Raw genomic sequence first — 12,347 nt, 5'->3', positions numbered from 1 at the left:
CAGAGACAGTGGCCTCGAGGCAACTACACTTCCGCCTCACTCGCCACCGCCCCGGAAGCGGTTGCTGCTGGCCCGGAAGAAGAACTCGCCACGCTGCGTCCTTCTTTTGGCAAGTCCGGGTGGGCCCCGTTCCCGTGAGTTTCCTGGGCTGAGGTGTTTCTTATGCATTGGAAGGAACTTGTGTATCAACCGGTTCGTTGGAATTTGCGCCTTGCTGCAGGTTCTCTTGCTCGCGAAGGCGAGACCAGTCGTGGCGTTCTCCCGAGTGCCTGTTCCCGGACCTAGGCGTACTTGGGATTCCCGTGCCTTGAGTCCTGTGGATTGTGACAGCTGGAGGGCTCGTTAGGTCTAATATTTGGAGTTCAAACTCTTAGAGTAGACGGATTTGAAAACCCACGTCGGTCACAGTTGAGGTTTAGAAACAAGGCCTCTCTTACCCAACCCGATCTTCACGTCCAGGGAGGCGATGCTTTGGGGTTTGTTCATGAGACAGATCTGGGTACACATCCAGCTCTACCATTCACTAAGTGGGAGACCTTGAACCCAAACAGTAGACTATAGACTGAAGTCTAAGAGTACCTTCTTAGGAGCTACCTACATCCCCATTTCTCTTGGGGGCCCTCAAACAAAGTCGTGGAACTCTGCAACTCCGGGGAACATAGTTTGAAAACTCCAGGTTAAAGAATTCTTTCCTCTTGTCAGAGCAAATGCTTCTGAAAGAGTCATAGGAAGAGCCCGGGGATTGGATAGAAAAACCTGAATTTGAGGGGCTGGGGATATAGCTCAGTTGATAGAGTGCTTGCCTCGCTTGCACAAGGCCCTGGGTTCAATCCCCAGCACCAAAAAAAAAAAAAAAAAAGAAAGAAAGAAAAAAGAAAAACCTGCATTTGAGTTCTGGCTTTGCCATTTACCAGTTGTATGACCTTTGGACAATCTCTTAACCTCCTTTTAATCTCAATTTCCTCTTCTATAAAATGAGATTAAGACATGCCTCACAGATTGCCAAGATTACATTAGCTGATATAAATGAGAGCCCTTTGTAAAGTACAAAGTACTATATAAATGTGTGAGATTAGCATTTTGTAGTACTAAGTCATGATTTCTCTTAGGAAACACTTCTGTTTCCTTGTACACTTTGCCTCTCCCCATAGAATTAGTTGCATTAATCATCACAAGAGAGGTAAAGGGCTGGGAATGTGGTGCAGTGGTAGAGAGCTTGCTTAACATGCATGAAGTCATGGGTTATATTCCAGTACCACCAGGCGGGGATAGGGAAGAAAATTAAAAACACCCAGAAATTGATGAAAATACTTTTAAATTTCCAAAGCCAAGGAAGCAGGAAAGCTTGGACTTTGATTCACCCTCCTCTTCTAATATAGTCCTAGGATGTTGCATGGGTGCAAGATACAAGTGATAGTGATGACAAACATCCACATACGTTTGGAGGCTGTATCTTGCTTCCCTGTGGAGCTGGGGCAGGGTGGCAAGTCTTGTAGAGTTCCTCAGTATTTTCTCGCATGATTTGGCAATAATACAATATCCATGACCACAAAAGAGTCTGGGCAATAGCCCCTGCTTGGTGCAGGAGGCAGCCACATGTTGTACATAGAAATAATCCAGAGAAAGTCTGAGTTTAGAGGTCTCAAGGTCAGGATGAGGAAGAGGTAGCTGTGACCATTTATGATCACAGAGAGGAATGAGGCTGACTCCACAGTCACCATGTGGGCTGAGCACACTCCTTTCCCATCCAGAGCCTTGGTATGCCAGCTCCTTCCTGCAACCTAGGGAAAGAAAGGAGAAGACAAGTTCAAATTGCCCAAGATAACTCTGAATTATGATACTGACACCCAGGATGATAGTCAAATGAAGTTCAGTTACAGAACTTCTAACTTTGCAGTTTGTGAACTCAGAGTTTCAAGGGAATGAGATGTGGGAAAGGCACATTTCCTAGTAGAAAGTCACAGCAGTTCCAGACTGGGTTCTTTTGGACAAGAGTTCATGTACTGTATGTCTCATCCCTAACAAGAAAAGTGAACTTCTCCTGTAATCCCAGCAACTCAGGAGGCTGAGGCAGGAGGATTGCAAGTTCAAAGCCAGCCTCAGCAGATTAGGGAGGCACTTAGCAACTCAGGGAGACCCTGTTTCTAAATAAAATATTAAAAAAGGGCTGGGGGATGTGGCTCAGTGGTTAAGTGCCCCTGAGTTCAATCCCTAGTACAAAAAAAAAAAAATAGTGAGCTCTGGTAGGACTCTCAGAGTCACCTTCTTGTTCCTGCTAATTCAGTGCCTACCTTGAAGCACACAATCCATGTGTCTTGAATGAATGAATGACAGAGGCAGGGAGGGTGGATAAGTGGACATCAGAGATGGATGTTGCTCCTACAGGGTTCTGGTTGCTGCATGTCATGCCAACAGAGTTCTGACCACAGGCTGATCCAATGTTCTAGTGAGTTCTCTACTCAGGTCAGTATTAGCTCCAAGAGGAAGCTGCTGGTGCCATGTACACTCCTCTCCTGCAGTTAAAATTGTCCTCATCCCCGATCTCTTCCCATCATCACCTGGAAAGTATCTTCAAGAAGATGTGATTCTTTTTTAATCAAAAATAAAAGATGGCCAGGTGTGGCGGTACATGCCTGTAATTCCAGTAACTCAGGAGGCTGAGGCAGGAGGTTTGCAAGTTTGAGAGCAGCCTCAGCAACTTTGTGAGACCCTGTCTCAAAATAAAAAAATTAAAAGGACTAGGGATATAGCTCAGTGTCCCTGGGTTCAGTCCATAGTACCGCAAAAACAAACAAACAAACAAAACAAAGACAGGAGGTCCGGGTGTGGTGGTGCATGTATATAGTCTCATCTCCTTGGGATCCTGAGACAGGAGGCTCTCTTGAGCCCCAGGTTTGGGGCCAGCCTGGGCAACATAGTGAGATTCTGTGTCCAAAAACAACAAAAAACAAGTGAAAGCAAGTTCTAGTAAGGTTCAATGGGAGAAGCAGTATTATTAGAAAAATACATTTACATATTTATATTACTTAATAATGTAATTTCTAGATTACATTAATTACAGGTCTTATGCAATGATGTCACCGTATGATATATGTGGAAGATTGCAAGTATTATGCACTTGGGAGAACTGGTCAAACAGTCTTTGGAAGGTTTCTGTCTTTCTGTTGAATGCCAAAGCCCGACCCTTGTGGAAGGATCAGGAAAGGATGATGGAGATAAAGTTGGGGAGAGTGAGGTGAACCAGCCGATGAGAATGAGCTGACAAAGGTGTCGGTCTCCAACTGCCTCCACCTCTGAGGATGAGTGGGTGCTCTGGGGAAAGACTGGTGTCCTTGGTCACAGAGAGAAACACTTCGTGGAATTGGGGAGCCGCAGGGGTATCCCACAGTCAAAGAGGTGAGCCAGCAAGTGATGTCCACCTGCACCAAACTCCCAAGAGTAAAATACTAGAACTGCTGCCTCACGCCACCCCAAGCCTCTCAGGCAACTTGCTTTGTGGCCCACCCTAACTCGATCCCTATAGCCTAAGCAATTGGCCCTATAACAAAGCCACCACCCAAGCACTGCCAAGATTTGAGGAAGTGAAACTGTAGGTACACAGGTATTCATGTTCTGTCTTCTCATCCATGGGTTTGAAATACTTGATGCCTTAAACAACAATTTAAGGTGTAAATCAATTTACACTCATTGTAAAAACCCCTAGGAAGCAATGTCAAAATTTATCCCACCACCACCACCCCCAAAAAAATAGGTTGACTTTTTGAGACCAGTGAAAACATTATGTAAATGTATAGTCTTTCCAGTGAATCGATTAACAGGCCAGGTGGAAACTATCCTGGTGCATCCAATTTCATCTGTCTTCTTAAGTGTTTGCAAAGTAATACCACACCTTAACACTAGCAGAAGACACATAAGACAGGTTTTTGCTTGAAACCCAATCCTTGAGTACTCATTACATAAAATTAAACTGCATTTTTACTTATAATTAACTATGTACCTTGTAAACCTGAATACATGGACACATATTTCCCATCTCAGCTACACGTTGTGTGTGTGTGTTTGTACGTATGCTGGGAAGAACTACTTTGAAAACCTGTGTGTATATATTTAAATCTTATTAATATTTTATACTGTGCATATGCTGAAGAAAAATACCAGATAGCATTTGAAGTAATGTCATCCTTCTCAGTCTCAACCATTAAGCACATTCCCAAAGCTGGCTTTGAGATTGCATTCCATTAAATTGTGAACTAGTGTTCCAAGCCAAAATTGCAGTTATGTAAAAACAGTTCAAATTAAAGTCTCTATTACAGCCCTAATTTGTAAACAATTAGGAAAAATAACAGGATACCTAGGTTTTTGTGTGTTTGTTTGTTTGTTAAACTTTGTAACCTATGGTGCAGCTTAGGTCTTCATTTTTAAATTAAAATATCTTATTCCAGTGCTGAGGACATGTCTTTTTGAGGTAGGTCGGTGGTCATCTATAACTTAGGTGAAAACAGAGAAGGCCAGCCTGGATATAAATAAAGCTCTTCAAATGCTCTTTCAACCTTTTTTGGGGATTGCTAGATTTTCTTTAGAATCCTTCCAGTTTTGATTTGATTCTGGGTATGTTATAAAGTTTTTCCTCAGCATATGAAGTACGAATGAGTCAAAAAATGGGAAGAAATTTCAGTAAGAGAACATTATGCAGGGTTTTCGTTAGCTGGAGTGTGGGGCACATCCTTGGCATGGAAGTTTTTGTGTTTTTTTAATGAGAATTTACTGTGACTTTGGTTAGTGACAATAAAATCTAAAATCTATATCTGTGTTCTTCATTTTCTCTTCTGTGTGTGTGTGTGTGTGTGTGTGTGTGTGTTGCTGGGGATTGAACCCAGGGATTTGTGCATGTTAGGCAAGTGCTCTACCACTGAACTCCACCTCTGGTCTATGCTCCACATTTTTAAGAGGTTCCAGTCTTATCTTACTGTTTGATAGTCCTCCCTGTTGGAGATAATCACTGTTAACATTTTGCTGTATATTTTATTCTTTTTTCCTTTGAGATACACATTGACTGGGACCCTTTTTAAAAATGAATTGTTTTGCATAAAATTTATAGAATGACTCAACTCAGAGAATTTTAGAAAAACATTTGTATTTCCAAATGGAACTTTCCATCAAAGATTTGGAAATACTAACGTTTTTACAAATTTAAGCTTAGAAAAAAATAACAAGTCAAAAAGTGCTCATTCACAGATATGTTTAATGCCCAGAGAGTGGTTACCTGCATTCAGGACTAGAACAAATCTCTAGAAATCACATCCCAAATCCAAATGACATAATTAAAACTTGGTAAGAGTGAAGATAAGTTTATTGTTTTTACTTAAGCACACCACCTGGCACTTTGGGGGTGTTAAACACAGAGATGGATTCTTTTGATTGCTAATTCTAATTGTTAATTCTAATTGATTGCCTGTTGATAGAGACAGTGAGATTAAAGCCCTAAGACCGGGTTGGAAGAATGAAAATGTAGTACATTTAAAGGAAACACAAACTATTTGAATTATATTTTTGAAGCAATGAATAAAATTCATGAATAACTGACCATAACTGACCTATGAGAAGTTTGTGGGTATTTATTCCTTTATATACATGTAAGCTTTTTCCCCAGGACGGAACATCAACAGTAAGACCCATATCACAGTGTCCCCTGAGCACTCTGTCATACAGCTCCTCCAGTCATTTTTCCTGCTCAGGTGACTTCCTGAGGAAAAAAAATTGTGAAATTACCACCTTACTCTAGATTAGGGTGAAACTACCTTTGCTGCGCTAATAATGGAATTTTTGATCATTTAAAAGCTCACAAGAATTATTATGATGGTACAGGCCATTGAACCCAGGGATGCTTAACCACTGAGCCACATCCCCAGCCCTTTTTATTTTTTTATTTTGAGACAGGATCTTAGGGCCTCTCTAAATTGCTGAGGCTGGTTTTGAACTTGAGATCCTCCTGCCTCAGCCTCCGTGTCGCTGGGATGACAGGCGCGCGCCACCACACCTGGCTCACAAAGTATTGTTTTAAAAGCCTCATCCTCCACATGGTTTCTCTGAGGCTTCTGTGGGTGGTCAGAGTTCCCATGGAACAAGTACTGCAGGATCACTTGGCGTTCAAGTAGAACTTGTTGGGATAAAGAACCCTCCCTTGGGTCTGGGGTTGTGACTCAGTGGTAGAGCCGTTGCCCAGTACGTGTGAGGCACTGAGTTCCATCCTCAGCACCACATACAAATAAATAAATAAAATAAAGGTGTATTTTAAAAGAACCCTCAAATGGGGAGGAATACAGGAGTGAAATAAAAATAACAGACCAGAAACCAAGTGTACAGGGTGATGATAAGACTTGGGCTGCTTTAAGGACCAAGACTCCAAGTTAGTGGATGTAGGCCAGGAAGGTCCTCCTTCTGTCTACAAAGGATTCACAAGTGCATCTGGGAGAGATTGTCACACGCCCAGGGAAGCTGGTGACGGAGGGGACTCGCCTGATGCCGGCCGGGAAGTTGAGAAGGACAGTACAGGGACAGGGGACTGACCGCCAGGAAACTTTCCCTAAGGGTTCTTCATTTGAAAGCTGAATTCCCCAACATCGATTCATTTGAAAACACCCTGTATGGTTTGTGTTGGTCCAGACACCATCTCTTACGGTAATTGATATCTTCACACTGGCTCACTTTCAAAACCTGATTTGCCCTTTATCCTGGTTCTCAGCATTGGTATTGAAACCATGTTTTTTTTTTTTTCTAATGCATATGAAAATACATGCAGGGCCATTGCATTTATAAAAATATTGACCCCCGTCCTTCTCAAGTCATTTCAAGAACCACCCCCTCTAATAGTATCCTGCACTTTGAAAAAACCACCTGAAATGTGATCTTTCAAACAACACAGGTTCAAAACTCACTAAGCTATTTTGTGTGTAAGAGGTGATCTGGAAAAATCCTGGCATGTGGTGAGCCCAGGAGGAGTATTGAAAAAGTGCTTTTAAACAAGCACCCGGGAAAATATCTCAGTGACACCCAGGAGTCCTCTGCTCTCAGGATCAGTCAGAGAATAGTGTTGTGTGTCTGGAAGACAGACAGATGAGAATTTCCTGGCCTGGGACTTCCCAGTCCTCATGACAACCCTGTAACAGGACCCTTGAGACAGGCCTTGAATGGTAAGGCAATTCTAGGGGTAATTGACTCAGGTGGCGTCACCTAAGAGCCAGGAAAATGGTGGCCAAGAAGAAGTGGGAGTTGAGGGCAGGTGAGTCTCTCTGACAGCTCATTTTTATTTCTTTTTTTTGTTATATTGGGGCTGGAACTCAGGTCCTCATGCATACTATGGTTGAGAGTTCAACCACTGAGCTAGAGCCCCAGCTCAAGAACTCAAGAGCTTGAAAATGGGTATGTTTGTGCCAAACTAGAATAGCAAGTCTCTAGCTTTGTGGCCTCCTACATCTTGTGCTGACTTGTCCTGTTCGCTTTTACTTAAATCTTTCCTAGAGCAATATAACCCCCAGTATCAGAACAGACATCAGCGAGAGTGATTTTATGCTGGCTAACACCTCTTCGTATTAATTTTGGAATTAGATAAATTGCTGAGCAAAATCCTTGCACAACCACACCATTTATTTTTTTAAACCTGATTTTCCTGTTTCCTCCTTCACAATGCCAGTGTGGCTTGCTCAGCGCCTGATGGGACCCCGAGATCTTTGGACAAGACCTTGGTCTCCATTTCCTTTGGCACCTTTACCTGGTTGAGAAAAAACACACCCACACATCAGCTGTTGAAGAACTGTCTTTATTGGGCAATTTGAGAGGCAATGCCTGTGGGGAGTCCTTACAGAAATCGTGAGGCAGACTCACCACTAAAAAGCTATGGGCTGATTTAGTTCCTCACTCCAACAACGAGCAAATTGCAGAAGCATTTCAAGGGGACTTGATAAATAAGTTCAGGATAGGATGTGGGGCTTCCCATTCCCAGGGCTTTGCAGGTTTTCCAACTGAAGGTTCCTTTTTTTTCCATAGACCTTTAAGAATGCACCATCTCCTGGAATTCTAGAACACAAGAGGTGAGAACAGGTCAGTGGAGACGGCTCAGTTCTTTCCAGATGCGCCGTCACTGTTAGAGATCCAAGAGGTAAGGGAACTCTGAAGCCAATACTCGGATGACAAACATGGTTCCCTTAGAGGGAAAAGAAGTTGGGTATCAACGACCACAGGTTCAGAGCATCCACAGCCTCCCACCCCTCTGTGTGATCTTGATTAACAAACATCTTCAGCTTGGCTCCAGAGCCCCTGCATTAGAACTCACCAACTCCATCGTTCCTCTCCAACAAGGAAGGAATTCAGTGTCATTGTCTATTGCAATCTATAAACATTTAGTTTTTTCCTTGGGTCAATTTAAGACAAAAAGGGGAGATTTTCTTCCTTTATTCTGCAGCAGTATATTGCATATTTAGGTAGCATTCAACATGAGCTAACCTTACCCACCACCAGAGTTTATATTACTAAAAGAAAGATGATGATAATAATAAGATGTGGATGCTGCAGATTGAAATTGAAATCTGAGAGATTTACTTTATATTCGTTTGGAGTTTTTCTGGACATCTTTGTCCTTGTGTGTAAATAAATCAGTCCTCTCAGGCCTGAACTAATTTTCTGAGCTGTCTACGGAAGCTGCATTCACTTCCAAATAGTAAGCTATAGTGGTATAGTTCTCAATGGATTTAAAAAATAAGAATCTAGCTGGGCAAGGTGGTGCACACCTGTAATCCCAATGGCTTGGGGGCTGAGGCAGGAGGATTGTGAGTTCAAAGCTAGCCTCAGCCATTTAGCGAGGTCCTAAGTGACTCAGAGAGACACTGTCTTTAAATAAAACATATATTTTTTAAAAAAGGGCTGGGAGTATGGCTCAGTGGTTAAGTGCCCCTAGTACCAAAAAATAACAATAAAAATAAGGATCAAAGGGCTGGGGATGTGGTTCAGTGGTGGACCCTTTGCCTAGCCTGTGCCAAGCCCTCGGTTCAGTCCCCCAAAAGGGAAAAAAATTAAGGATCTAAGGAAGCAAATTTCTGTTTCAAATTAGGGCCACTATTAGCATGATATCCATAGGTTCTCCTGACTTGTCAGGCACAAAGTCCCTAAAAATCATAACCTGCAGTCATGCGACTATGATGACATTTTGGATCTAGGACTCTGCACACAGAAGGCAGACTTCTTTGTCCTCTGTTTAATATCGTGCAGTTGGGGGTCTAATGCCCACTAAAATGTCTTTGTCTAAAGCCTTGAAAGCTAAGAGGATTTTCACTGCCAGCCATAGACTGTTGGATACGACACAATCCTGAGAATGCCGATACTTCCTTTATCCAGAGGGACGCAGGTCCTTGCATGATTTTTGAGGAGCATTATTAGTGCATGTTGAAAATAACTGGCCAGGCAGCTAGCTAGTCCCCTACTCAGGTAAAGGAAATTTTTCCCCTTTTCTTTTGCAGCGCTGGGATTGAATTCGGGGCTTCATGGACTCCAGGCAAGCACTGAACCACTGAGTCACATCCCCGTCCTCAGCCCTGAGGATATTTTCTTTCTTTCTTTTTTTGTTTTTGTTTTGCAGTACTGGGGATTGAACCGAGGGGCACCCTACCACGAAGCTACCACCCAGTGTTTTATTTGTTTGTTTGTTTTTGCTTTTTGAGGCAAGGTCTCACTGACTTACCCAGGTTGGCCTCAAACTTGTGATCCTCTTGCTGCAGCCTCCCAGGTAGCTGGGATTACAGGTGTGCACTACCATTCCCAGCCTTTTTTTTTTTTTCCTCCTAATTCATAGAATGACCAGAGGGACCAACTTCTAGGAGAGATCCTGGGCTTCATGCCAGAATTTTTGCACGTGTGTCTGGTGCTGGGGAATGAACTCAGGGCCCTCTGGGCAGCATCTCCAGCAATGCCAGAAATTTTACACACAACATTGGCAGCCTCACATTTTAGTCCCATTTTACAGATGGGAAGATTGAGGTCTAGCGAGGTTAAGAAAGGGGGATCAAAAGCCTGTGTCTCTTTGATCTTGGGGCCGAGTCCCAGTGGATGCTCCCGAGCTAACATGTTCATGCTACTCACAGATGTGGACATACCATCAGCCCCGATTTTTCCATCTCCATCATTATCTGCAGCAGCCATCAAGGACTTGGTTTCTGACTCGGTCAGTTCTCTAGCACCACTCTCAAACTTCTGGAGGAAAAACCTATAGGATAATAAAGATTGATGGGAATTTTCTGAAAGAATCTGTGTCTCCCTGTTCCTTTCTCTCTCCCTCCCTCCCTTCTATTCTTTTTCATTTTCCTCCCCCAACCCCTGCACTGGGGATTGCACCCTGGGGCGCTCTACCACTGAGCTACACCCCCATGCTTTTCATTTCTGATTTTGAAACAGGAGCTCACTAAGTTGCTGAGGCTGGCCTCGAACTTGCAATCCTCCTGCCTCAGCCTCCGGAGGTTGGGATTATAGTTGTGTACCACCACACCCAGACCTTTCTTTTCTTTAAGGCAACTCTCTGTTTCTAGTAGTTGCAAGTATCAGTCAAGGTCTTAGCAAACAAAGCACCAAGGGGCTGAAAACACTGGTTATTAAAAAAATACTTTCATAATATCCCTGAACCAAAGGGATGCTTCATGGATCCAAGCAAACCAATGGTGTATGTTTTATTTTTAAGAGTGTTTATAGAGTTTCGTCGAGTCCATTTACAAAGGAAATTTCTTAGACTAAGAAATCTTTGCTGCTTTCGTTTTCAGTGCCTAAGTTTAATGCTTTGCATGGCTAGAGGTAGGGCCCACTGACTTCACTTTGAGGAGTCTCAGCCAAATGAATGGCCAAAGGCAAACTTGGCCATTGACAAATACTGAGCCCCTTGCGCTCCAACCCCACCTAGAAATCCTGGGGTGCTCAGGACAAAACTTACTTAAGCTCTTCTTCATCCAGATATCCACTCTGGTCATTGTCTATGAATCGAAAAACGTCCTTCACCTGACTGGCTGACATCTTGGAGAGGCCCGATGTCTGGAAGAATTTTTGGGGTTCAAAAGTATCTGGGTCTAAGGAACAGAAAGTGGGTTATTCTGATGCTCATTGGATCCCATTCTATATCTGGGCTAAGGTGCTGAGCCACAGGGATGCCCCACTGATCCAAGACTTTAAGACAGCCAAGTCTGGGGGCTCAGGGTCTGAGGCTGACTTTGAACTCGAGATCCTCCTGCCTCAGCCTCCAGAGCCACTGGGATTACAGGCATGTGCCACTGCACCCGGTTTTGTTTTTAATTGAAGCCAGGGTCTCCTGTAAGCTGCGAAAGTACTCCACAACCCCAGCCCTTTCCTCTTGACTCCACCCCATCTCCCTCTCTCTGCTCTGTGCCTCCCCCTAATTGCCACCCACTCAACAGGCTGCCTATCCAAGCCCCCAATATCACTGCTCTAATAAGTGGGGAAAAGCAATCATTGGATCTGAACAAACTTAATTGCATCCATGGACTCCCTGCCCCCACCTGCCAAGGCCACTTTTGGGGTTTCTTTCATCTGACAGAAGTGCCATCACATGCTTAGATCCCAGAATCCTATATCTGTTTCATTGTCTGAGTCCATGAATCTTCCAGCAAAGGTCACATTTTGGTTTTTGTTGCCTTGCTGGAGGTGTGACGCTGGGGCGTCGGTCCACACCTGCCTGGCACCCCTTACCTTGGCATTCCTGCAGGGCAGCCGCGATGTCATCAGCACTGAGCACATCTGTGATGCTCATTTTCCACCTGGTCACCCGGAATGAAGGAGACGGGGTAAGATTTTGCAGGACTGGGGATTGAACTCTGGGCTTTGCACATGCTAGGCAAGTGCCGTACCATTGAGTTACCTCTCCAGTCCCTGTCTAGAATTTTTAAAATGTGCTAAGCACCTGAGATGGGAAAGAATATCCAAACAAAAACCAGACATGGGAAAGATCCCAGCCCCCTTGGTCTTAGTGCCATCGCCTTAATACACTCCGAAGATGAAATTTTTAAAATGACCTAAAAATGGATTTGATTCAGTTTTCTTATAAAATTGTATTTACATAATCAATCATTCACATAGACAGTGACAAATCATTCAAAAATAAACCATGTTGCAAATGCAATAACACTTTCATACATCAGTCAGAGAATTACATTGTTGCAAATTCCACATAAGCCTCAATACAGCTTGAGTTGCTTGCAGATCTTCTATGGAAGACACGCTATCTGTTCTGAAGGATGGGAATCAGATGCATGAAAAACCCGTCTACCACAGATCAAAATCCTTCCAGGTGCCAAAGTCAT

General features: G+C 43.5%; 1 protein-coding gene across 1 annotated transcript; it reads right to left on the bottom strand.

The window, feature by feature from the left end:
• Nucleotides 1-8,047: 8,047 nt before the first annotated feature.
• On the bottom strand, nt 8,048-11,797 carry Ocm2 (oncomodulin 2). Its single transcript, XM_047534410.1, has 4 exons — nt 11,737-11,797; nt 10,967-11,099; nt 10,143-10,252; nt 8,048-8,073 (listed from the first exon to the last, which is right to left on the bottom strand). The coding sequence occupies exons 1-4, from the start codon at nt 11,795-11,797 to the stop codon at nt 8,048-8,050; spliced, it is 330 nt and encodes a 109-aa protein (XP_047390366.1).
• Between the last annotated feature and the right edge of the window lie 550 nt (nt 11,798-12,347).

The sequence above is a fragment of the Sciurus carolinensis genome, chromosome 18 (genome assembly GCF_902686445.1).
Source record: "Sciurus carolinensis chromosome 18, mSciCar1.2, whole genome shotgun sequence".
NCBI lineage: Eukaryota > Metazoa > Chordata > Mammalia > Rodentia > Sciuridae > Sciurus > Sciurus carolinensis.
The sequence above is the reverse complement of the archived record's forward strand: the minus strand, read 5'-3'. Positions and strand labels throughout refer to the sequence as shown.